The sequence below is a fragment of the Schistocerca americana genome, chromosome 2 (genome assembly GCF_021461395.2).
Source record: "Schistocerca americana isolate TAMUIC-IGC-003095 chromosome 2, iqSchAmer2.1, whole genome shotgun sequence".
NCBI lineage: Eukaryota > Metazoa > Arthropoda > Insecta > Orthoptera > Acrididae > Schistocerca > Schistocerca americana.
In genome coordinates, this window is record NC_060120.1 from 692,831,646 (window position 1) to 692,855,716 (window position 24,071).

The 24,071-nt window shown below is 37.3% G+C and overlaps 1 protein-coding gene across 3 annotated transcripts in view; it reads right to left on the minus strand.

The window, feature by feature from the left end:
- Nucleotides 1–24,071, minus strand: part of LOC124595224 (maestro heat-like repeat-containing protein family member 1) — a 271,523-nt gene that overhangs the window by 157,221 nt on the left and 90,231 nt on the right. For all 3 annotated transcript variants that reach the window (XM_047133879.1, XM_047133878.1, XM_047133880.1), the window contains exons 12-15: nucleotides 11,940–12,122; nucleotides 10,163–10,440; nucleotides 9,603–9,878; nucleotides 9,321–9,529 (exon numbers count right to left, since the gene is read on the minus strand). In XM_047133879.1, coding sequence (XP_046989835.1) covers nucleotides 9,321–9,529; nucleotides 9,603–9,878; nucleotides 10,163–10,440; nucleotides 11,940–12,122 — 946 coding nt within the window. The remainder of the gene's footprint in view (nucleotides 1–9,320; nucleotides 9,530–9,602; nucleotides 9,879–10,162; nucleotides 10,441–11,939; nucleotides 12,123–24,071) is intronic.

Here is a 24,071-nt window from a genome sequence, read left to right on the forward strand (position 1 = left end):
ATATAATGACAGTCAGTTCCAGTGACTTATTTATTTTATATTTTTACCAGCTCAAAGAGGAAGTCATACATAATATTTTGACTATGATATAAGATTGATTTCTGGAAGAGTTAGTCATATTTATATTAATGAAAGATTTTACTGTTGAGAAATTTAGATTTTAGGCATATACGGGCTTTGCCAGTTAAAGAAAAATATTTCAGTTCTTTGAAGGCAGCATATGCAGAAGAATTTAATTCCTGTCATTCCTGCACTGCAGCTACCAGAGCTGTTTTTAATCTCTCAAATTGAAAAAATGACCTTGCAACTATATTTCAAAAACTAATTTAGAGGAAAAAATTACTAGGTCTCCATTGTGATGGAGAGGGTTGTTTTATGTGGTTTACAGTTCTACTATCAAATGAATAATTAAATAAACATGTAACACCACCCAGTGTCAACCAATCAACCAGGAGGAGGAGGAGGAGGAGGAGGAGTAAAACAATGTGAAGAAAGAAAATAATTTTTGTCTATCCAGATATAACTGGTGGGCAACGCCAGCTGAGTAGTCCACTGTCGCCTCTATATACAGGTGAATTCACAGTAAACATGATTTCAACAATCGCTGCTGCTGACACTAAGGTTGCTACCACTGGCACTCATCTGTCTGTAGCAATCATTATTTCAAATGGCGCTGCCACCTCCGGTCACAGCTATGCCACCTATGGGGGCTGCCACCACTTGGCCACAGCAGATGTACTTATGAGCACTGCAGCCACTGGGCCATAGCAGATGCCGCATCAGGTTGCTGCTGCCACCACTGGGCCGCAGCAGATGCCACTGCCCTTGCTGCAACCAACATTTATTCTCGGTGGTGCCGCTCTGCCTCTTCCACTTCTGACATTGCCACATCCTCCTCCAATCACTGCCACTGCTTTCAGTCACTGTCACTATAACAGCTGTTGGCAGCATCACTGTAGTTGCTGTTGACTTTGCTGCCACTTGCCACTTGCAGTCAACACTGCCTTATCACTCACTGCCACCTCACCATTCTTTGCTGCCATATTGTCCACCGGCACCAATAAACAGTCGTACAACCGGTGAAGCATTCTATAATTCAGTTGTGTCGGGCAGCGGCATGTTTGTATTTATTAAGTGTATGGATTTAAGAGAGTGTACAACAGTAAATGTGCACTGAATTTTAAGAATTAATGTGAAGGTATTTAGTGTGTAACATTTCAAAATGGAAAAAGAGTAGTAATATAATTGTTGCAGCACTTAAGTAATAAATTTGATGAGCAGAAGACTGATTTAGTTCACAGTTTGGACAACAGGATGGTACATTGGAAAAAAACTGAGAATAAATTGTTGTTCTGGCAGACAATCAAAGAGTCCATAATCTAGTTGAAGGGCTAGAGGAAACAGTAACTCAGATTGAAGATAAAGCTTAACATGAAATACCAGAAAATGTAGGCTTTCTTTTGGACAGTTTAAATGCAAAAGGTGACACTGTTAAATGTAATTTGGAGAATAAGGCTTAAGAGTTTGAAACATTGGAATGCAATATGAGTGAGGATCTCAATAAGAAGTAATCCTTACGGAATGATATTTCTGAGGCTCATGTAGATACATCTAGATGTTTTGAGGAAATGGAAAGGTAGAAATAAATTTAAAGTCTTAGAAGCTGAATTGGGAGTAATTAAAGAGGATAATAATTTTGGTTCCCAGCAGAGGGTGGTCTTTGAGGGTGATCAAGAAAGATCTCATTCCTCTGTACGGACTATATTTTTTGACTTTACCAGAAAGATAGAAATGATGACAATAATGGTAACTTGCAAGACTGGCTTATAGGAGAGGATAGTGTTTAAGCAACAGAACCAGCAATGAAAACATAGTAGTAAGTGGGGGAACTGAGTCTGATAATGAGACATCAGCATCTCACTCAGGTTGTGAGTGTAGGGAGGAGTTCCAGTTTGAAAGTGGCCATGGTATACCAAATAAATTCTTGGAGTCTGAACCTGAGCAAGAGCTGCACACGATATTTTTAAGACCATCTGATGGTTTTTTCCCCAGTACATGGAAGGGTAAGCAAAAGACTAGACCACTCAAAATATGAAGCATTACAATGAGAATTATTCAATAGGTATGAATGTATAAACTGGGAGACTTTTGCAAAGATTTTAAAGAAAAGTACACATCAGGAGGTGAAAAATAAGCTAGCTCTGGGGCTAATAGATCCGAACCTAAACAACGAAAGAGGGGGGGAGCAGCTACCACAGACAGTTTGAATGGCAGCCTAGTAAGGCGAAATATTTATATGAACCAATAGTTTAAGTTGAATGACAATTTTTATCATGGAAAAGAATTGTTGGCATGTAGAGGAAAACATCAAATACTTCACTGTTTACCATGAAAAACTGAACCTAATGAATCAATGAAGGGCAGATCAAAAAGCACAAGGCACGAAACCAGAGCAGCCAGTGGGCATGGTGCACAGTATTCCAAAGTTAGGAGACAACAAGATAATCCAAAAGAGGTTAAGAACATAAATCAACAGCGCTGAGGAATAAAAAGCAATCAACAGCACTTTATGATAATCAGATAAGTAACAATGACACACAATCACATGTGAAAAATGAGATATGTGCCGAAGTGTGGACTCTGTCTCAGGCCCAACAAACAACTCTAACAATGGGTCCAACACTACTAGAACTGTAAACATTCTGATAGACGGGGACGGGGAGGGACAGGGAGAGTATTCTAAATCCTTTTGAGACCTGGGTTTAAGGGAAAAATGCTTTTTCGAAGTTCTATATATCAAATTCTGGTTAAGAAAACATTATTAATGATTTATTCCAGTTTTGTTGTATTGCTCAAACAAGTTGACTATCAATCAGTCTGCTTAAATAATACATTCAGGGAAATTGGGGTTTGTTTGAGGTTAATATTTTTGTGCAAGGGACTAGTTGTTACAATGTCAAGTTGAGTTGCAGGTAACACTTGTGTTTCCATTTTCCTACAATTAATAATGTATGGCAGTGCAGTTGTTATGAAAACAGATTACGAATAGCAAGTTTGTTATGATATGAAGAAATTTAACTAATGGCAGGACTAAAAGCAGATGATTAAATATTTGGGATGATAGAACATGAGTACATGAGTCGAGACCAATTAAAAAGAGGAAAGCAACATGTGAAAATATTATTATTATTATTATTATTATTATTATTGTTGTTGTTGTTGTTGTTGTTGTTGTTGTTGTTGTTGTTGTTTTATAACTATAAATCTTCAAAGGATGACAAATATTTACAGTAAGTTAAAGATTACAATGACAGCCCAAATCTACAATAAGTAAGAGTAAAACACTGACTTTATTGAAGTAACGTTGATCTGAAATACATACAATGGCCAGCTGGAGGTGGGGAGATGTAGTGTCATTTGCAACCCGTTTATTCATGGCTGTCAAACCAATGTATACGCCAAGTATTCTAATATTATTTGTTACGTTTGAAAATATGAGTATGGTCCTTTTTGTAACTACAAAAAAAAAAAAAATTGTGTTCAGTTTCTTTTTTATGTTATTATCGATAATCGGAAGAGTGTGCGACACCTCCACAAACCAATGTGCGCTGAGTACCTGGTCAGTAACTGCATATGAGCTGAAGGTCATTGTTCCTCAGAGAAGCACACACATATTTTCCCAGGTCATTTCAGTGGTTTTTCAAAATGGGAGATGTGTTATATCTAATGAGGTCAGACAGTATAATGTTTGGGGTGTTCTTGTACAGATATGTTCAGATTTTACATCGACGTTAATAAAAATTAATGTCAACCACAAGCTGGATTTTTTATTGCTATGAAGATAGAGAACATCATAGCTGCATATTACATTGGATTCATTCATATTATGAAAATCAGCCCCAGGGATGGATTTACTTTATATTTTTAAAGTTGCAAACAGGAAATTTTACAGCATATTTTGACTGGAGGGCAAAATTGAGCTCGATGATGAGTTAATTACATATTTATGTGAATGAATTATTCTATTTTTGAGAATATTTTAGAAGATTTTACATATATTCAGCAGAGGATAACATTTTGCTGTAGTGGAATAAAATTGTCATAGTACACACATTATAATTATTGAGAGAAAACCTGAATATGCCATCAAACCAGTAACGAAGCAACAGTATATCAAAACTTTGATTGTCTTTTTCAATAATATCAAAGATAATCCAGTCACATTATAAAACTGGAATGAATGGAATAAAAAAATATTTAGTCTTTTGAAGTCCAAATCTATCAAGTAGTTGATTAATATACTCCTCTCGAGAAAGGCTAATTGTTCCATCTTCGCTGTTCTCAAATTTCACTCCTAACATGCGATACCATGCCCATGTGCTTCATTTCAAAGCAACTTTCTAAAAGGATTTTTATCTTTTGCCCCCATCTCTTCAGTTTGTGCAAATGTAAGCATATCATCAACATTACAGACAGAATAGCCATCCATTTGTAATATATATGACCATCTAGACTTGGCACGCAGTAACTCCATGGAAACGGCTTGATCGTCAAATACTTTATTTATGAAACACTTTGCATAATAATCATCAGATAACTGGCAAAATTTTAACAATGGACAAACTAGAAAAGCTTACATATAAATATCACAATGTATACTTTTGTTCCTGATGTTACATTGGTCTTGTAATATTTATATACAAGTTTTCCTAATTTGTCTCTCGATATCTGCATAGCAAATTAAAGGAAAAATGTATATATTCTCCAGCCAGAAGGTCTCCTCAAGAAGGGTCAAGAAAGTTTGTTTTGCAAATTAAACAAGTCTATATATGGATTGAAACAAAGTGGCAGATGCTGGAATGATTATTTATTATATTTATATGCAAGGCTTCCTAATTTGTCTTTTGTGTAAATTTTGCCACAGTTATCTGAAGATGATCAAAAGAAATATGTCATAAATAAAGTATTTATCGTTCAAGATGTTTCCAAGAAATTAATACATTCTAAGAATAGCTTTCCCTTTCTTTGCACTTAGCTTGTACATACATAGATCTATATCATTTTGAATAAATTCCAGTTTTTCTAGTGAGTTATGTAAATGATCAGTCCAGCATTGGCCACTTTGTTCCAGGCCTTATATAGATGTCTTTAACTTACAAAACAAACTTTCTTGCCCTTCCTGATGAAACCTTCTGGCTGAAGCATATATGCATTTTCCTTTCATTTGCTATGCAGTTATGCTCTTTTCACATCATAATGATCAATATGCCAATTATCCTCAACACTGACTGCTATCAACAGATGAATTGTTCCAAAATTTGAAACGGGGGCATAAATCTCTTTATAGTCTACACCTTCTATTTGACTAAATCACTTTGTGACCAAACGAGATTTAAAAACTTGCTTCTCATCAACTGTCTTCTTTCTCAATACCCATATGTTCTTCACAGGAATTACACCATATGTAGATCAATCAATTTCTAAGAATCATGGTTCTTCATCATGTTAATATCTTCATTCATTGCAACTATCTGTTCCACTGCCTCCTCATAATTAACTGCTTCATGATACAATAACGGTTCATCACTGTTCCTTCATAGTTTACTTGTGCTTTTTCAGAATAAGCCTTCTCTCTGGAACAAACTTTCATTGGATGATATCTACCATGGTTTCTTTTGTTACATCCTTTCTTGGCCTGCATCTACATCATGAAGTTTCAGCATGTTCTACAAGTTCCTGATTTCCTTCCGTTTCTTTCAAATTTTTCTCCTGATCTGAGAAACCATAAAATTCCTTTTCAGCATTAAAAGCTCCTCTTTCACTTTGTATTTCATATTCAGAACTTGGAGATGTTAATGCTGTCATTATACAGTTCAATACATTGTTTCTGTTTCTTTACAGTCCACGGATTCCACAACCTGTTTCGTTTCTGGCATCCAAATACTGTATCCATGGAAATATAGAGAAAATCCTATAAGAACAACTTTTTCTGCCATTTTAGATAATTTAGAAGGACTTCTTTGTTTCGGTACATGAATGAAAACTTTGCATCCTACCACACGTAAATGTCTCATACTAGGCTTTCTATCTGACCATACACAATTCATATGGCATTTTTTCTTGGTTGTGGCTATTTGCAGCATGATTTCTTATGTATGGTGCAGTGTACATCAGCTTTTTCCAAGAACTGTTTGGTTAATTACTTCCTAGAAACTGTGAGCTTACCGTACCCATTAAAATTCTGTTGATACGTTCAGCTACACCATTTTGCTGTGGTGTGTATATGACTTATTTCATACCAAATTTCTTCAGATTCACACACGTGTGTTCATTTGCATGAACAGAATTCTCTTCAAGTATTTTTCCAGTTGGTTTTTCTGTCTGAATCTTCCATTTCTTGAATTCTTCAAATACGTCATCCTTATTTTTTAAGAAATGCACAAATATGTACCTGCTTGCATCATCCACGATACTCATTAATTATCTGTTGCCTCCAAAACTTGGAACATCAATAGGTCCCATGAGGTCACTATGAACAAGTTCAAAACTGGTCGTCCGTTCCCTTGAATCTTGTGTTACAGTTTTCAGAAAGGGTCTTCAAGTTGATTTACCCATCGAACAACCATCAGACAGGTATATTTCACCTTCTTTTTTACAGTCTAATACCAGGACTGCTTCCTTTTGTTATCACATTGTTTACTGAACACTAACTGACGAGCAGCACTTACTAATGAACATTCTTTCAGTCTCATCATAGATCTTGCAACCTTCTTTATTGGAAATAACCTTTCTATTGTATTCAGCGAGCTGCCTGGCAGATAAGATTGCATGGCCAATCTCAGGCACAAGTGGTTTACTGTCACCTACAAATTCCTTAGCCAAACCTTCATTGCTAATTATCTTCATCCTTACTGTACCTTTTCCCATGGCTTCGGTTTTTCTGTCATCAACTAAAGTTAAGATCTCAGCTAAAATATTTTTATCAACAGCTGAAAAATAATTTTCATCTGGAGCCATCTGATTATCTGCCCTGGAATCCCCTATCCAGTTATCATCATTCACTCTCTCTCTGGTAAACTGCACAAAGCTGTAACTATTGCACCCCATTCATCTGTACTAGTGCATCCCATTCATCTGAAAGTCCACACAGAATAGTCATTGCTAAATCTCAATCTTCAATTTCATCACTAATGTTCGCGGATCTGCTAGCATTTTGTTTATCGGTCCCAGATAATTTTCCATAAATTCACAATTCTTCATTTTTAGTGCATAACTTCCTTCTCAGTTACACAGTGTGAAATCTGCTATCCCTCGAGGCGCATAATTTTCTTCCCATACTGCTTTTGGATTTGAAAAATTTTGTAAATGCATTTGCTGCTCGCTGAGTATATTAAGTACAACTTCTGCTAATGCCTTACCTTGATGTGTTACATATGCCTTTTTATCAACAGCTGATGCACCTTCGTGAGGTTCCGTCTCACCAGGCTCAATCGTAATCCACAAATCAGACTCCAGCACAATCATTTTCATGCAATACGACCAGGAAGCCTAATTTACTCCACTTAGTTTCTCAATAGTGTTTCTGTTACCTGTCATCTCTGTTTATTTCACCACTTGTTTTACTATTTTCTTTTTCCCGCGGGATCACAAACACAGCTCAACGTCAATGTTTGCCAACTGCACCACACGAATATAATCAGCCAGTATCGGCAAATATTTCCACTTCATCTAAATTTTCAATTTTCTTTGTTGGCATGACTGGATCCATAATCATTGTTTTAGTGGAATAAAACTGTCATATCACACACATATTTATCGGGAGAAAAGCTGTATACACCGTCAAAGCAGGAACACAATAACAACACTTTGATTGTCTTTTTAAATAACGACAAATATAATCCAATCATGTCATAAAAATGGAATGAATGGAATAAATAAAGGATCTCACCTCCACCTCTTTATCTCTTAGCATATGCGAATTCACTGAAGGCAGCTTTTGTGGTGCCTACCAGACTCTCTCTCTCTCTGTCTCTCTCACTCTCTCTCTCTCTCTCTCTCTCTCTCTCTCTCACACACACACACACACACACACACACACACACAGTGAAAAAATGAATTGCAACTACATTTTTAAAATTAATTTTGAGAATGAAACAATTATGTGGTTTGCAGTCTCACGGTCAGACACATGATTTAACATAACACTGCAGTATGTCATGCATAAATCTGTATTGTCTACTGACTTAACCTCTCCTATCTCTGCATAATATACATATCAGAATCAAAATGGAACAAATAAGATTACCTGATGCTCTTTATTCATACTCTTAGGTCTCCTGTCACCTTACTTAGCATAAAAATGATCAGTCACTTGGTACTCCCTATTTAATGCTTTTTGGTGACTAAGATTCTTGGCAACGGAAAATAAAACTATTTTGCAATTTTTGTGATGTGCCTATGAGATTTCATTTGGGTGGTGGGTGACATGTAGGCAAAACTCTGCAACACTGAGCAATTTCAACAAAATTTGGTACATACAACTTACAATCTAACAAAAATGTTCGATTTGTGTATGACAGCCTCAACACTGAAGAGAAGAATTGAGATGTGAAGAGAGTGCCAAGAAGAAAATAATTAAAACTCAACTATGTTAAATATATCCTATTCAAGGTTGCTGGGATGACTGCTGACAGTCCAGATGACTAGATGACATTTAACCCCCACGTGTGTGCGTAGTGGTAAAAGGATGACAAAGCATAACTCTCGAGGGCCTGGAGCAACTGTAGCTTATCACAATGCATATATAGCTGACTATCTAGGAAGAAAATACTGGGGAGATAAAATAACTGTATCAGAGGGGCCAGTGGAAGTCAGTGGGAGGAAGGGGACAGGGTGGGGAGGGGGGTTGGGGGGGTGAGGGTGGAGATAGTGGCATGTAAGGATAACTTTGGAACATGAAAAGCAATTTCAACCCAACCTGGTACTTGTACAACCTATATCTGGGAAAGAAACAATGTTAGGTTACGGCACCTCAATATGCTTAGTGGTGGGGTTGGGGTGTGTATTCTTGATTCTAAATATATGTAAATAAACTAAGTCTATTTTTATGCTATTGACAGATTTTGTTACTTTTCTCATTCCTTTTCATGCCTTACTTAAGATTGTAACATTGAAGTAACTGGCCAATAACAGGTTATCAACTAATTTGTATATTAAAAAGGAAAAAACATACCATATGACCAACACCTCCCCCCCCCCCCTCCCCTCAAGTACTTTTTGTCAATCACATTACCATGTCCTGCAACACTTTAAAAGGATACATAAATATTGCAGCTACTCTGAGTACTGTTGTCATCAACATTAGATGCAGAGGGGAAAGAGTGACACAATCTGTGTTTAGTTGGCTAATTATCAAATTCAGAACTTCAGTGCGATTCTGCATCATTATTTGCAAACTATTACGATTAGGATGAAATCCTTCTGCTATCTTTCCAAGTGCTCTGAGAGCAGCATCTGTAACACTTGCATCCTGAAACAAGAATGTATTTAACTGCAACTCAGTTACAAAAAATGCTTAGTTATCATAAATATCACTGTCTAACCTTTGACATCTGAATTTGCTGCACAACCCATTGTAAAACATTCTGTTCCATTCTTGGCATAAGTTCAGTTGATGGTGCCTCTAATGCCACTTCCCCATAGCACTGCAGCAGTGTGAGGCGGATTCGTTCCTGTTCTCCTTCATGCTTTATATCCTTCATAAAACTAAGCAAGCGGGACGACCTTCGTGACAATTCCTCTTTCCTGAGTCCCTCCAGTTTTGGCAAGACAATACTCAAATGATTTCGTGAACAAATTCCGACAGCCTTTGAACAGTGCTGCAAAGATTAAATTAATAATTAATAAAATCAATAACTGTAAATTTAAAAAAAACTGGTTTATTTTGTAGAGAACATTAATTCTATGATTTCTTGAAAATTGACAATTTGAAGTATAAACAGGACTGATAAAGATAAATTTATTACAACCAAACATATTTCATAATTTCACACATAATATATATGCACAGTGTGGGCTAGCCGTATGTACTACAGCCTTTTATGAGAACACAACAGAAAAAAATTATCATATGGTAAACTATTGTAACATAAGGAGAACTTACTTTACTATCAGATGCAGAATACTGCCGCAGAGAAGTGAAGATAACATCCAGTACTCTGCCTACATATAATTTGTCTGTTGTGTGGCATGTAGTTACAGCCAACATTTTAAATGCCATTCCTCTTTCTATAGGATACGATGTATACAAAGTTAACTGTTCCTTTAATTGTTCACCCATTTCCAGGGTCCACTTCTCTTCATCAACTTCAGTAAGAGTTGATGACACAAACTCTAACAACAATTCATCCCATACTTGATCATGAATTTCAAATGTGCTCTCTAAGTGAAGAGAATAAACAATAATTAGGAAATAAAAGAGACAATACATAAAAATGGGAAATATAAACCCAAAGTAAGAATAAAGCTCTTGTGCAACAAACACAAAACTAATATACGTAAATAAATATGAAGTTGCAAACACTGATACTGAGATGGTACTCATGTGGATGACTATAATTCCTTCATAACTGATATTAAGCCATAAATAATAATTGATGATAATTCCATCATAAATGAAGATAATCTCATGCATCTGTAGTATTATATATCTGGCAAGATGCAATCATTTCTCACTTACCTTTCTTAACAGTTTGTTACAAAATGAGAAATGCACACAGGATGATCAACTTTCTAAAGCACCTGATTGCAGTTTTATAATAGAGAGAAAACTACAAATATTTTTATGTCCTATGTTAATCATGCGGTGTCCTTCCACAGTATTATGGAATCACAGTGGCACAAAATTTCCAAAAGCAAATCACATTAAATTTATTAAAAGGTGCATCCACACCAATACAGTTACAAAATTACAGGTAAAATGACAGCAAATGTTTTCATTCAAAAACTATTTATGGACTGGACACTGTATACATATTTTTGACAGCTACAGAAAGCTCATTCACATGAAATTTTATCAATCTTATCAGATGCATTTCGCTTTCAATTAGAAAGTACTTGTAAGTAATTTGTAAGACTTTTCTCACAACTTTTCATTCTACCGTCTCCTCCAATGGAATTTCCGTGTAACTCAAGTTCTTTCAAATCAGTGGAAAAAATGTTATGTTTGATTAGTAAAATTTTTAAGATTTCTCTTCAAATATTTTAATACTTTGACAAAAATATCTAGATGTACAATAAATCAGTGGAGATTCCAAGATGGAATATCAACAATAAAACAAATGGATAGATTTGTACTCACAGTAAGTATGGCCTGTTAAGTTGCAAACAGGCACAATGAAAAGACTACATGTTTAGTCTTCAGTCAAAGCCTTCTTTAGAAAAGTAAACACGTGCACACACACATTGATTCACATAAGCATTCCGGTCCAATCTACAAGAGATGGCAGTCATATGTGTGTGAGGTATGTTCGTTCGCCTGTGTGTGTGTTGGGGGAGGGGGGGGGGGGGGTCTTCTTCTGAAGAAGGCTTCGGCTGCAAGCTAAACACATAGTAGTCTTTAGGTTGTGCCTGTCTGCAACTCTATGTTTCATCTTGAAGATGAGTAGTGAGCCATCCTCTGCCTTTTATAGTAAATGTAAAACAATGGAAAATACAGAATTGAATTATTATAACTGGATACATTGCTAATCACCACATAGAGGATGTGATAATTCTTACACTTACAACTCAGGCACATGTGCCCACCGCTATATTTGGGCTCAACACCAGGAGACAACAATGGCCGTGTGTGTGAGTGTATGAATATGTGTGACAGTAAATATGTTTAAAGTTTTTGGTAATAAAAAGCACACAGGATGTTATGGTAAACTATTGCTTGCCTTTCAAGTACGATATCAAGTCTGGAATCTTCTGCTCCCACAGGGGACACAAATGCGGATTAATCATTTTTGCAATGTTCTTCATGAAGCTTAAAATGTAAATCCCTCTTTTAGTCTGTGACGGATTTCCAAGCAAAGCCAGAGATCTTCCAAACAATGAAAATGAGTGTGGCACCTTGTGAGCTGAAACATAAATTGATATTACTTTCTCATTACGACATACTGTTACATAATGGGATAGAAACACTTACAAATACATCTGATGCCATAAGAAATTGAAAGAGTGGGGCCTTTCTTTGGAAACTAAAAATAGAGAGAGATAAAGGAAACTGCACATAAACATGCAGTTGTTGTAAAATGGCAAAAATTACACTTTTGAGTCAGCAAACGAATGCAAAGAACAGACTTAAGTGCACCATTCCATCCGCATCTTTCCAAAATTCTCTGTAACTCAATTTTCTGTATAGCTATCCTTCCTACAGTGACTTCTTGTTCCTCTCCTTTGGTCTCAAGGAAGAAACTTTTTATGGTGCTTCAAGACATGGCAGTGTATCCTCATAGAAATTATTCACCATCGGTTCAGAATATGGTGACAACTTACTGCTAATTAATTGCTTCTAGATTATGTATGCATTATTAAACGATACATCAGAATATCAGCTGCAACTACGAAGGTGGTATGAAAAGTTCTCGGAATCACCAAGAGAGGTCAGTGCTAGCGCACCGAGTTGTTCATGTGATATTCATTGGACTGTTGCCTGTAAACATGTACCACGTCAGTGCTCTTGGAAGAGAGCCATGGCGGTGACATGGCTCTGTTGTTGCGAAGATTGGGGTGGGAGGGGGGGGGGGGGGGGGGGAGAGGGAGGGAAGGAGAGATTTGAGCTGTCATTAAGCACTTAGTAAAGAAAGATACGAAAGCAAAGGACATTCATGCTGATTTCCAGAATACACTGGGGGACTCTGCTCCTTCACATTCAGCTGTTGACAAGTGGACAAACGAATTTAAGTTTGGTCGGGAAAGCTTGGATGATGATCCGCACAGAGGTCAGCCAAGATGTGTCACTACTCCAGAAATCATTGCAAAAGTGCACAAAATGGTCACAGAGGATCGGCAATTGAAAGTGCGTGAAATTGCTCATGCTTGTCAGATGTCATCTGAAAGGGTATATCACATTTTAACTGAAGAATTAGAAATGAAAAAATTATCTGCAAGATGGGTGCCGCGACTCGTGATACTGTATCGAAAACACATGAGAATGGACATATCGGAACAACATGAGAATGGACATATCAGAACAACGTTTGGCTGGTTTTAGGAGAAACAAACAAGGTTTTTTGTGCCAGTTTGTGACCACAGATGAAACTTGGGTGCAGTACAAAATCCCAGAGACAAAATAACAGCCAAAGTAGTGGAAACATGCTGATTTTCTGCCACCAAAGAAAGCAAAGACAATTCCTTCAGCGGGAAAAGTCATGGCACCAGTGTTCTGGGATGCAAAGGCAATTCAGTTTGTAGATTACCCCCAGTGGGGACTGTGCAAACAATTACTGGAGAATACTATGCTAACCTGCACAAATTGCAAAAAAAAAAGATACGTGAAAAAAGGCCAGGTTCAGCAAAGAAGAAAGTCATCTTCCATCAAGACAATGCACACCCACACACATGTGCCATCACCATGGCAAAATTGCATGAACTACCGGTAAGGTATGAATTGTTTCCACACCTGCCTTATTCACCTGATATGGCTCCATCATCAGACTTCCATCTCTTCCCAAAACTGAAAAATTTTTCTTGGTGGACGAAGAACCACAGCAAACGAAGAACTGATAGCCAGAGTTGACAACTATTTTGCAGTCCTGGAGGAAACTTATTTTCGAGATGGGATCAAGGCACTGGAACATCGTTGGACCAAGTGCATTAATCAACAAGGAGACTACATTGAAAAATAAAAAAAGTTTCAGTGTGTAAGTACTTTTTTTCTATTCCATTCCAACAACTTTTCAAACCACTCTCGTACAAAATAAGAAGGCTATTACACTTCCCTCTTTTATTTTTTTTTCTGAAGACAAAAAAATTAAAAAATTCCAAGAACAAGGCAAGGCGAATTTACAGCGTTATTAGGCATGAAATGAAAAAACTTAGTATGGAAAATTACATTAAATACTCTCGGAATAAAAGCAGTGAGATCTGAAATTCAAATCATTAGATAATAATTCCAGTGAATTCTTTATATCAGAAGCTGAAAACAGAGGAAAAAAGGAAGGTCCATCAAAGGTAGATCCATTGGGGAGGGGGAACCCATAATCTGTAATCAGACATCAGTTTTGGCAAGTCATGTTTTAGAAATATCACACACTTGGTATGGCCTAACTTGAACTGCCTTTACAAATATTCAAAGAGTCATCCTCAATGGCTAAACTCTGCAGTGGTAAAACGCTCTTCTATCTCAATCCTCCTAGCATTTTCTCCAAATTTTTTGAGAAGATAGCTCACAGCAGAATATTTTGACATCTTCCCAAGAATAGCATTTTAGATACACCAGTTTGGCTTCTGCAAAATCTGCTCCAAAGAGAAAGCAATGTAAAACTCAATTCTAGTTGAACTAAAAAATAAAAATTACTCTTGTAGCATCTTCTGTTATCTTCCCAAGGCCTTCCATCATTCAGATCATAAAATTCTGCTACAGAAACTAAAACTGTATGGCACAAAGGCCTTCTCCTTACAGGGATGTAGTCTGATCTTAATAACTGAAAATTGGAAAGTAGAAGAAAGGCACTGAAGGAAGGCAGAAAATTTCTGACTGTTATGATGACAGTTTCAATTGCTCATCAGCTTGTTTATCAGTGACCTTGCTGAATATGATCCAGTCATTGCTTAAATTAGAGCCAATCTTCAGTCAACCATTTAATATCCTCATACAAACAACATTCACTCTAAATATGGTGCACTGTTAAATTGACACCACATACTTTACATTCTGGATGTTTCTTTGTGATGCAAAAGGATGCCGTAGGTGACAGAGCAATGTCCTATACAATGCTGAGCTAAACTGATCTTGTTCCATCTGAGTTACTGGATGGAAGTAAACCCAGTTTGGGTGGTCCTTTTAATCATGCAACGTTTATTTTCGTTTGTTTCCACACACTCTTTTTCACATGTACACATGACTGTCATCATGAGTGACGTAATGGATTGTGATCCGTGAAGTCTCTGAATTCTCATAATGTGTTTGTTAAACTGCTGCATCTGCAATCTCATTATTGCAAATTCAGATGTGTACTAGTACCCAGTATAACAACATCTCTTTATCCAGTTTCTGAAAAGAAAAAAGGGTATCCTGGGTACTCTAGACCAGGTTCTTGGCTTGGTTCATTTTCTAGGTGCTTTGTAGGGCACTCTTAGAATCAAAGCAGATGTCATGGTAGTTACAACAGACTCGATTGAAAGAGCGCAAAAACAAATCATAGAACTACAATGTCGAGCAGCAAAAGTAGGATTATGGACGTGATTTGAAAACATACCTCATGACAAACATCAGTACAGCCCCACAAAGTTTAAAATAAATAACAACACAATACCTACAGTACACTGCTCAAACAACATGAAGGAAAAGACCACAGCAGAGAACGCACAAAGTGGAGAAGAGCTTTCAGATAAAAAGAAATAATTACACTACATAAAATCTTCATCCTGGAACACAAAACTGAAACTCTCTCAAACAATGGTCACACAGAAAATACCTCATGCAGTGGAGACTCTTCACTGCAAAGGGAGAGAATACAGATTAAGAACTAATACAGAACTATACCTGAAAGTTAAAAATTTAACAGACAAAATGAGGAAAAGGAGATTAAAACTATCAACACATATGCATGATGAATAACGTCACAATAACTACACAAATATTTGACTTTCCTTACAATTACTTACTAAACAATTAAACCATAAAATCACGTAGTTGAGAGAAATAGGAAGAGAGAGAAAAAATGTGGAAGTTGACATGGACACAATAAGATACATAACACCTTTTAAAGAAGCAACAGAATAGACAAGCTTTCTGGGGAAAAAAGAAAAAGAACCAGAAGAAAGTGGGCAAAAGAAGCAAAGGAAGAACATTCTTGACAAATGAAAGAATCTGACACTATTTCTTTATCTCCCTTCTTAAACAGTGGCTTAACTTCAGCATATTTCAACCATTCAGGAAATATTCCACTAATAAATGACTGGTTACACAGATAGTTTAATATGTTACTTAACTCAGAATCACATTCTTTAATTAACTTTGTTGATATTTCATCATACCCACTTGATGTCTGATTTTAAAGATTTTATGATGGACATTACTTCTGCACATTACTTCTGCTGGGGTAGTGAGGGTGAAATTCATATTATGCAAGTTACTTCAAATGTCTGGTCTGAGGTATCCCATGGCAGCATCTACAGAACCTGACAACCCCATCTTTTAAGTAACAGTTATAAAATGCTTGTTAAAAAGTTCTGCGACACTATACACATCTGTCACCAATGTATCATTTACTCTTAATGCTATTTGCCCCTCTTCATTTCTGGTTCTATCACTCTTCTTCACTTTATCCCATATTGTCTTTATTTTGCTATCTGATATGACTATCTTTTCCTTGTAATATATTTGCTTTGATGTCCGTATTACAGTCTTTAATATTTTGCAGTATTTCTTGTAATGTGCTATAGCACCAACATCAGAACTGTTTTGGACTGACAGATACAGTTTTCTTTTTGTTTTACAAGATACCTCTATTCCTTGAGTAATCCATGTCTTCTTTGTAGACTTTGCTCTAACCTCGGTTAGTTTTGGGGGAAAACAGTGTTCAAATAAGGTAAGCACTTTATTAGCAAAAGTGTTATATTTTTCATTCATGCCATGAGCACTGTAAACATCACTCCAGTGAATGTCTCTGAGGAGTGTCCTAAAATAATCAATTTTTGGCTTATTGATTACCCTCTTGATTTCAGATTTAACAGATTTTATATCCTGTTCAGTATTAACATTTAACAAAAGGAACTGCATGTCATGGTCTGAGAGGCCATTGACTGTTGGTTTTGTAATATAATTTTGTTCATTGGACTTTTCTATAAAGATATTATAAATGGATGTTTGTGAGCAATTGACTACCCTAGTTGGGAACTTTAGAGTGGGAATTAAGTTGAATGATAGTGTTACTAACTCAAATCTTAAATTATGACAGTTCCTGATGAATGTGGCAACTCCTCCTTTCTCCATTTCTGCTCTACAAAAGTGAGATGCTAACCTAAATCCTGTTAACACTTAAAAGTTCTATACCAGTGATCACATAATGTTCAGAGAGGCAGATTATGTCAGCTGGTTTTGAGGACCCCAATTCATCTATGCAGGTAATTAGTTAATTAATTTTTTTTCTCAGTCCTCGAATATTTTGATACAATAAAGATAGCTGATATTTCACATTGACTGAGTTAAAATTGGGTAGAGTTGAAATTTATGCTGATTGTTGAAAATTCTTAACCAACAGCTGTTTATGCTGATCTAATAAGCTAGAATTAGGTTTTTTTTGGTTTCTTTCTCAAACTGAAGGTTTGTCTCAAATCCTAACCTCTCTTAAAAGTTGGTTTCTTTCTGTCCTCCCTACCCTAAAAAGGATATTTTCTGAACCCTATAACCACTGGTATTTTATCACTCATGACAGTGCCTCCCCCCTTTAACTTTCCTGCTATTTTCCCAGCCAGTTTACCGTTCCCTTTTCTCTTGAGGTGAGGGCCATGCCTAGCATAATCTCACATGCTAAGAGAATCAACAGGAACCACACCAATGTGTGACCCTGCACCCAACATAAGCAGCTGTTCCAGCTCCAAATTAACTCTCCTGACAGAAGAGTTCAAATGAGGTCGGTCATAGCACCCAGGAACAGACACGAACTCAACATTGGTATGCTTTGATGCTGATGCAACCTTTGCCAGGTCACACTCTATAATATACTCAGGATCTCTGTCAATACTATTAATTGGCCCACCCACTATAACCATGGTGTCTTCCTTAGTGAAATCTTTGCAAAGTGATCCTAAATGCTCTGTCAGCTGCTTCAGACAACCACTAGGTTTAAAAAAATTGGTGACCTGGTATTCTTATCCAAGTTCATCCTGCAAAAGTTGGCCAACACCTCTTCCACAGGAACTACATAACAACAACACTTCCTTTTTATTTACTGCTTTACTTTTCAATCTGCTGCTGAAAGTTTGTTGTGCCCTGTCTACACTTGCAACTGCTTGAGGCTCACCAGCTTCTAACTGAACAACAGGTCAAATCTATTTTCTACATTCACCACAAAGTTGTCAAACAAAGTTCTAGGCCTGTTCTTCCTGTTTCCTGTTGCCACTTCCCACCTCTCTTTACCCTTCTCCCTCCTTAACCTGTCAAGATCTCCCCTGGCCTTGTCTATCTCAGCCTGAAGGGTGGTAATTTTCCCCTCCTGTTCTAGCATCTTCCTATCTCTACTACATATCCTACAAAAACACTGATGAGTCTCATTAACTTCCCCTGCTCAAAAAAAGGCTCTAAGCACTATGGCACTTAACATCTGAGGTCATCAGTCCCCTAGACGTAGAAGTACTTAAACCTAACTAACCTAAGGACATCACACACATCCATGCCCGAGTCACGATTCAAACCTATGACCGTAGCAGCTGCATGGTTCTGGACTGAAGCGCCTAGAACTGCTCAGCCACAGCGACCGGCTCCCCTACTCCCATACCACTACAGTCACCCACATGGAAAAAACTACAGCACCCGTCACTACAAAGCCCCGACCTAACAACTCTATGGCAAGCCAAGCACTTTTCACTCATGATAAATGTAATAGTTTATTAAGAATAAGTCAGTTAAATTACAGATAAACACAAAAATATGATTTCACAAATCTGGCCTATATGCAACTGTATGTAAATAAAAACATTAGTGTAAAGTTTCTGAAACAACAACTTAAACTTTACACTACTTTCTGGAAATGTGAGTTAAATAATGAAGATGTACACTACAGTTAAATTGCTGGAGAGAGCAAAGAACAATTAAATGAAATTCTATAGATTTGCTGTGATAAAATGTAAACAGAAAATACGACTATAACCCAACTGTATGAAAAATGAAACCTTTAATGGTACACTGAAAAAGCACACTAATACACACATTTACCATGTAATCAGTACTAAACTACATGTTGTTATAATCTAAACTGACTTATCTTTACGAGAACACCAAAACTCACACTAGTCGCCTGGCTGGAGGGTTGCCAACCCTATGCAGGGCTGTGCTTTATGCAATTGACACAGAATGTTTCAATTATTGAAAGTTATGCTCAGGTGACAGATTTCTATGAGACTGGTATTCAAAGCTGGTTGTACAATACAACACATACCTCAATAATGCAGGGAACTGCACAGGATGTGGTGAATACTGAAGGATGCATAACCTTGCAGGCTTTCCTAGCCTCATTTTATCAGATTCTACTCATCATTTTCAGATCCTGACTGCCCCGCCCCCCCTTTTTTTTAAGCATAAACACATCAGTACCTTCTCAACAATGATGATGTTGTTGATGATGATGATGATGATTGTGGGACACTCGAGGGGGGGGGGGGGACATCGAGGTCATCAGTGCCCTTACAAGTTCCCAATCTTTCTCGTTCCAATCTTGCCACTTCCTGAATGATGATGAGATGATGAGGACAACACAAACACCCAACTGCCAGATGGAGAAAATCCCTGACCTGGCTGGCAATCGAACCCGGGACCCCGTGATACAGCTTTGATGCCCAAACTTACGGCATTTAAAATATCTCAAAGGGTTTGAAACAGATAAACCCAGCTGTGTCTGGTATGCAGAAGTTAAATGTGAAAACAGAAGGTGCAGTTTTTTCTAGTGGCTCATTTACTTTTTTCAAAACGGTTTTCATAATGTTCTTTACCTCTGATAATTCATCCTAATTCTTTACGCTCAGTTTCCATTCAATCATGTGATGTTACTAAATGCCTAGCTGAAATTTGTGGTATTATGCAATTAAGTACCGTATTTACTCGAATCTAAGCCGCACTTTTTTTCCGGTTTTTGTAATCCAAAAAACCGCCTGCGGCTTAGAATCGAGTGCAAAGTAAGCGGAAGTTCTTAAAAAGGTCGGTGGGTGCCGTCACAACTTAGTTCTGCCGTCGAATATATGTAGCGCTACACAGGCATGCTTTGTATGGTGCTGTTTGTAGGCACAAAGATAAATACTGGCGCCAAAACCTCTGCGTCAGTAAATAAATTAAAAAAAAAAAAAAAAAAGGTGGAAGACAAGCTTTTTTTCTCCGCGCCGAGTTTCGACCACTGCATTTTCCTACATTATCCAACGAAGTAAATACTAATTCCGTGTTGTTCATCTTCGAATGTAGCAGCATTTCAATGTACTACGAAAACCCGACTGGCAAGAATGTTTAGGATGTTTGTCAATATGGCCAACTCTACGTTCTGAATTTTTTCCTATCTGTGAGAAGAGATGGTTGCTAATACGAACTTTTATAAACTGTGAATCACATGCAGTATTCTCGTCACCATAAGAATAATACGAATATAAACATTTTGCCATGTATTGTTTCGTGTTTGCTACTATCTCATTTAAATCCTGTCTGCGTAATAAACCGCAAAACTAGAGTGAGACAACAGCAAACGCGGAAGAATATAATTATATCATGTCATGTGTATGTTCGTATTATTCTTATGCTAAACAGTGATACAATCAGAAATGAAGCGAGGCAATTGCCTAGATTTTTAAATCTAAGATGACTCTAATTTCTGTGCAGAATGTAATGTACTGAAGAGGCGCCTGCAAAGATTATCAAACGGAGAAAAATTTTCGCTAAACTCTCGTTCAGAACATCTTCTATCATACGCAGTCTATTATTTGGTTCTTGTTAATCATTATCAAAGAAAGCAGCAGTGTAAGTAACAACAAGTAGCAGTCTCTTGCCATTGTTTCGCTAATGAGACGATTCCTCTCTCTCTCTCTCTTTTTCTTTTTTTTTTTTATTTGTAAGCGGCGGTAGCGCGCTCAAAAGCAAGCCATGCCGCGATCGGCGACAGGCCGTAAATACGCAGTATCAGAGTACGACAAACAATGCATGACACAGTACAGTAATGCATTTTCAGCGTAGAGTGACGTAAACACCTATAACAAAGAAAACTGCGCTTATCAGATCAAAGAAAAATAAGCAATCAATTCAAACCAGACGAAGCACGTGAAAAAGGAAGGGTACCCGTATAAATACGGACGGAGCGCCTGACGCATAGCAATGGCTACCTGGTAAAGCTTAACTGCTAAACTTACGACTCGAACCAAACTACTGTAGCTGTATCGTCAGTCATTCGACCTAAATTGTCTCATACTACAGTGGACCAACTTTGTTTCGATTTGGAGATGCTGCCTAAAACTTTTCTCTCCCCTTGAATTTCGAGTCTCAAATTTCAGGTGCGGCTGATTCGGGAAATTTTTTTCCCTTGATTTCGAGTCCCATTTTTCAGGTGCGGCTTAGATTCGAGTGCGGCTTAGACTCGAGTAAATACGGTAACTGTAAGATAGTCACCTTTTTTTATGATGAACATTTAGACACTTTTGTAATTGCTGTTCAAACTCATTTTACTCCTTTCAAAGAGCCAACAACAGCTTCTAAAGCTTTGTAGAAAGAGGAGATCCTTGGTTTTTGAAACAATTCCTCCTCTCTCTTAACTACTATGAATGACTTTTGGTAAATTTGTACCTTGTTTTTTTTCTTTACTGCAATTCTTATGATGTATTTCCCCAGGACTTCCACGAGAGCTCTTTCTGTTGGCTGCATGTTAATACTCCCTGAAGGTCCATCCTTTCCATCAAGAGATTAGTATGAACAATAAGATACATTTCATTGATAACTGAAATTTTTATTTGTACATAAAGACAAGAGTGCCTGCCTTTTAATTTTTTTTTAATTTACCAGGCGAGTACCAAGCCTATGATCATCATAGCCTGTCTTATTTTTATTTTTAAGCCTTCATAGAAGTTCTTTCAGATGTTCTGTTAATTTTAAATTCTTTCTGGCACTTTCTCATATTACTATAAATGAGGCAGACTGTGCTTTTTATAATATCAGTGACATATTTGACATCTGAGTAAAATGTGTCAATGGCATTATAAAGCACAATTTGCCTCATGTATGGTAACATGAGAATGTGCCAAGAAGCATGTGAAATTAACAGAATAAGTGAAAAAACTTCTACAAAAGCTTAAAAGTAAAATATAAGACAGCTGTTGTTGAGCACATGCTCAATACAGGCCTAGTAAAATTAAATAATACATAAAAAGCAAGCAGTCTTGTCTTTGCATATACAAATAAAAATGTCATTTATCAACTATGGAGGCATTAAATAAGCAATGCAACACATTTTTTAACGAAATTAGATTGATTTTATTCAAGATTCCAATACATCATATTACTCCCCACTCTTTACGCTACAATATCCTACTCTTTTTATCTATAATCTCCATTCAGTGTGATGGCCTTACCTGAACTTAATAGGATGGCCTATATGCTCGCACAATACCACTCTACTGGTCGACGTGGAAGCCAATGTCTTGCTCCATCAATAGCCTCTCCATCATCCATATACTGCTTCCCACAGAGTGCATTCTTCATTGGGCCAAACAGGTGGAAGTCAGAAGGAGTGAGATGCGGGCTGTAGAGTGAATGAGGAAGAACAGACCAATGAAGTTTTGTGAGCTGCTCTTGGGCACTGAGACTTGTGAGACCTTCCACTGTCACAGAAAATGAGAAATTCATTTGCATTTTTGTGGGAACGAACATGTTCGATGTCATTTCTTCAATTTCGTGGGGGTAGCACAGCTGTGTGTGGCCAGCAGGCATGTGGGACATTGGACAGGTTTGACCTTGTCGTGATGATGACACACGCCTCAGCCAATGACTCATTGTGCTCTTCTTTACTGCCAGGGCTCTGTAGACATTCTGCAAACACGTATGAATATCTGCAATGCTTTGGTTTTCCACCAAAAGAAATTCAATCACAGTTCTTTGCTTGAAATGCACCTCTGTTACAGATACCATTTTGAAGGCTATGTAAAGTGCTGCTGCTATCAGAACTTCAGGAAGCTACAAGGGCTGAAGTGGGAATATTCCACGATGTCCAACAACAAATTCCACATCTTTTCAACTGATTTTGGGTTGACAAAAAAATCAAGGTGGGCACCATAGAATGCCATGTAGCATTTGTGTCTGAGACGTTTAACAAGGTCTCAGTCGATTACTGTTAGCTGGAAAAGGAAGCTTTAGCCATAATTCATAGTCTCCCATTATTTCATTAATATCTGTGGGTCAAAAATTTTATCTTGTGACCAATCATGAGCCTCTGACTGCTCCTTTTCATCTAGCAAAAGATGTAACTGATCGTACAGTTCAGAAATTGCAATGTTTATCACTACTTCTTTCCAATTGCCAAAATGAAATTTTTTCATCATACACCTCAACGTGCAAACTGTCTCCCTTACCTAAGGGAAATTATCCAGGTTTTGACACATCTGAGGTTTCTTGTCTCCAAATTAATCATTCTGATTTGCAAGCACAGCAAGCTTTTCCCATCGATTCTTAATGAATCTCACAGACTACTGAACATGTTCAGTTGCTACGATTGCTCAAGTACTATGTTTAGTTGGATTGGCCGCATAATCCAAAATCAGTCGCAGACACAATAGTCGCAAATACCATGTACAATTCAACAGCGTCTCTATTCAGAATGATGTAATTTTATTGCATTCTCCTAAGGAACAAATACTAGTCCTGATTCCATCATCTTTGCAACAATGTTTTGAAACTGTTATATAGAGGACACTGGGGAATCATTAGAACTAAGCACTAGCATTAGCATGGCAGGACTGCATTTGGCCCGGGTTCGATTCCGGGCGGGGTCAGGGATTTTCTCTGCCTCGTGATGACTGGGTGTTGTGTGCTGTCCTTAGGTTAGTTAGGTTTAAGTAGTTCTAAGTTCTAGGGGACTGATGACCATAGATGTTAAGTCCCATAGTGCTCAGAGCCATTTGAA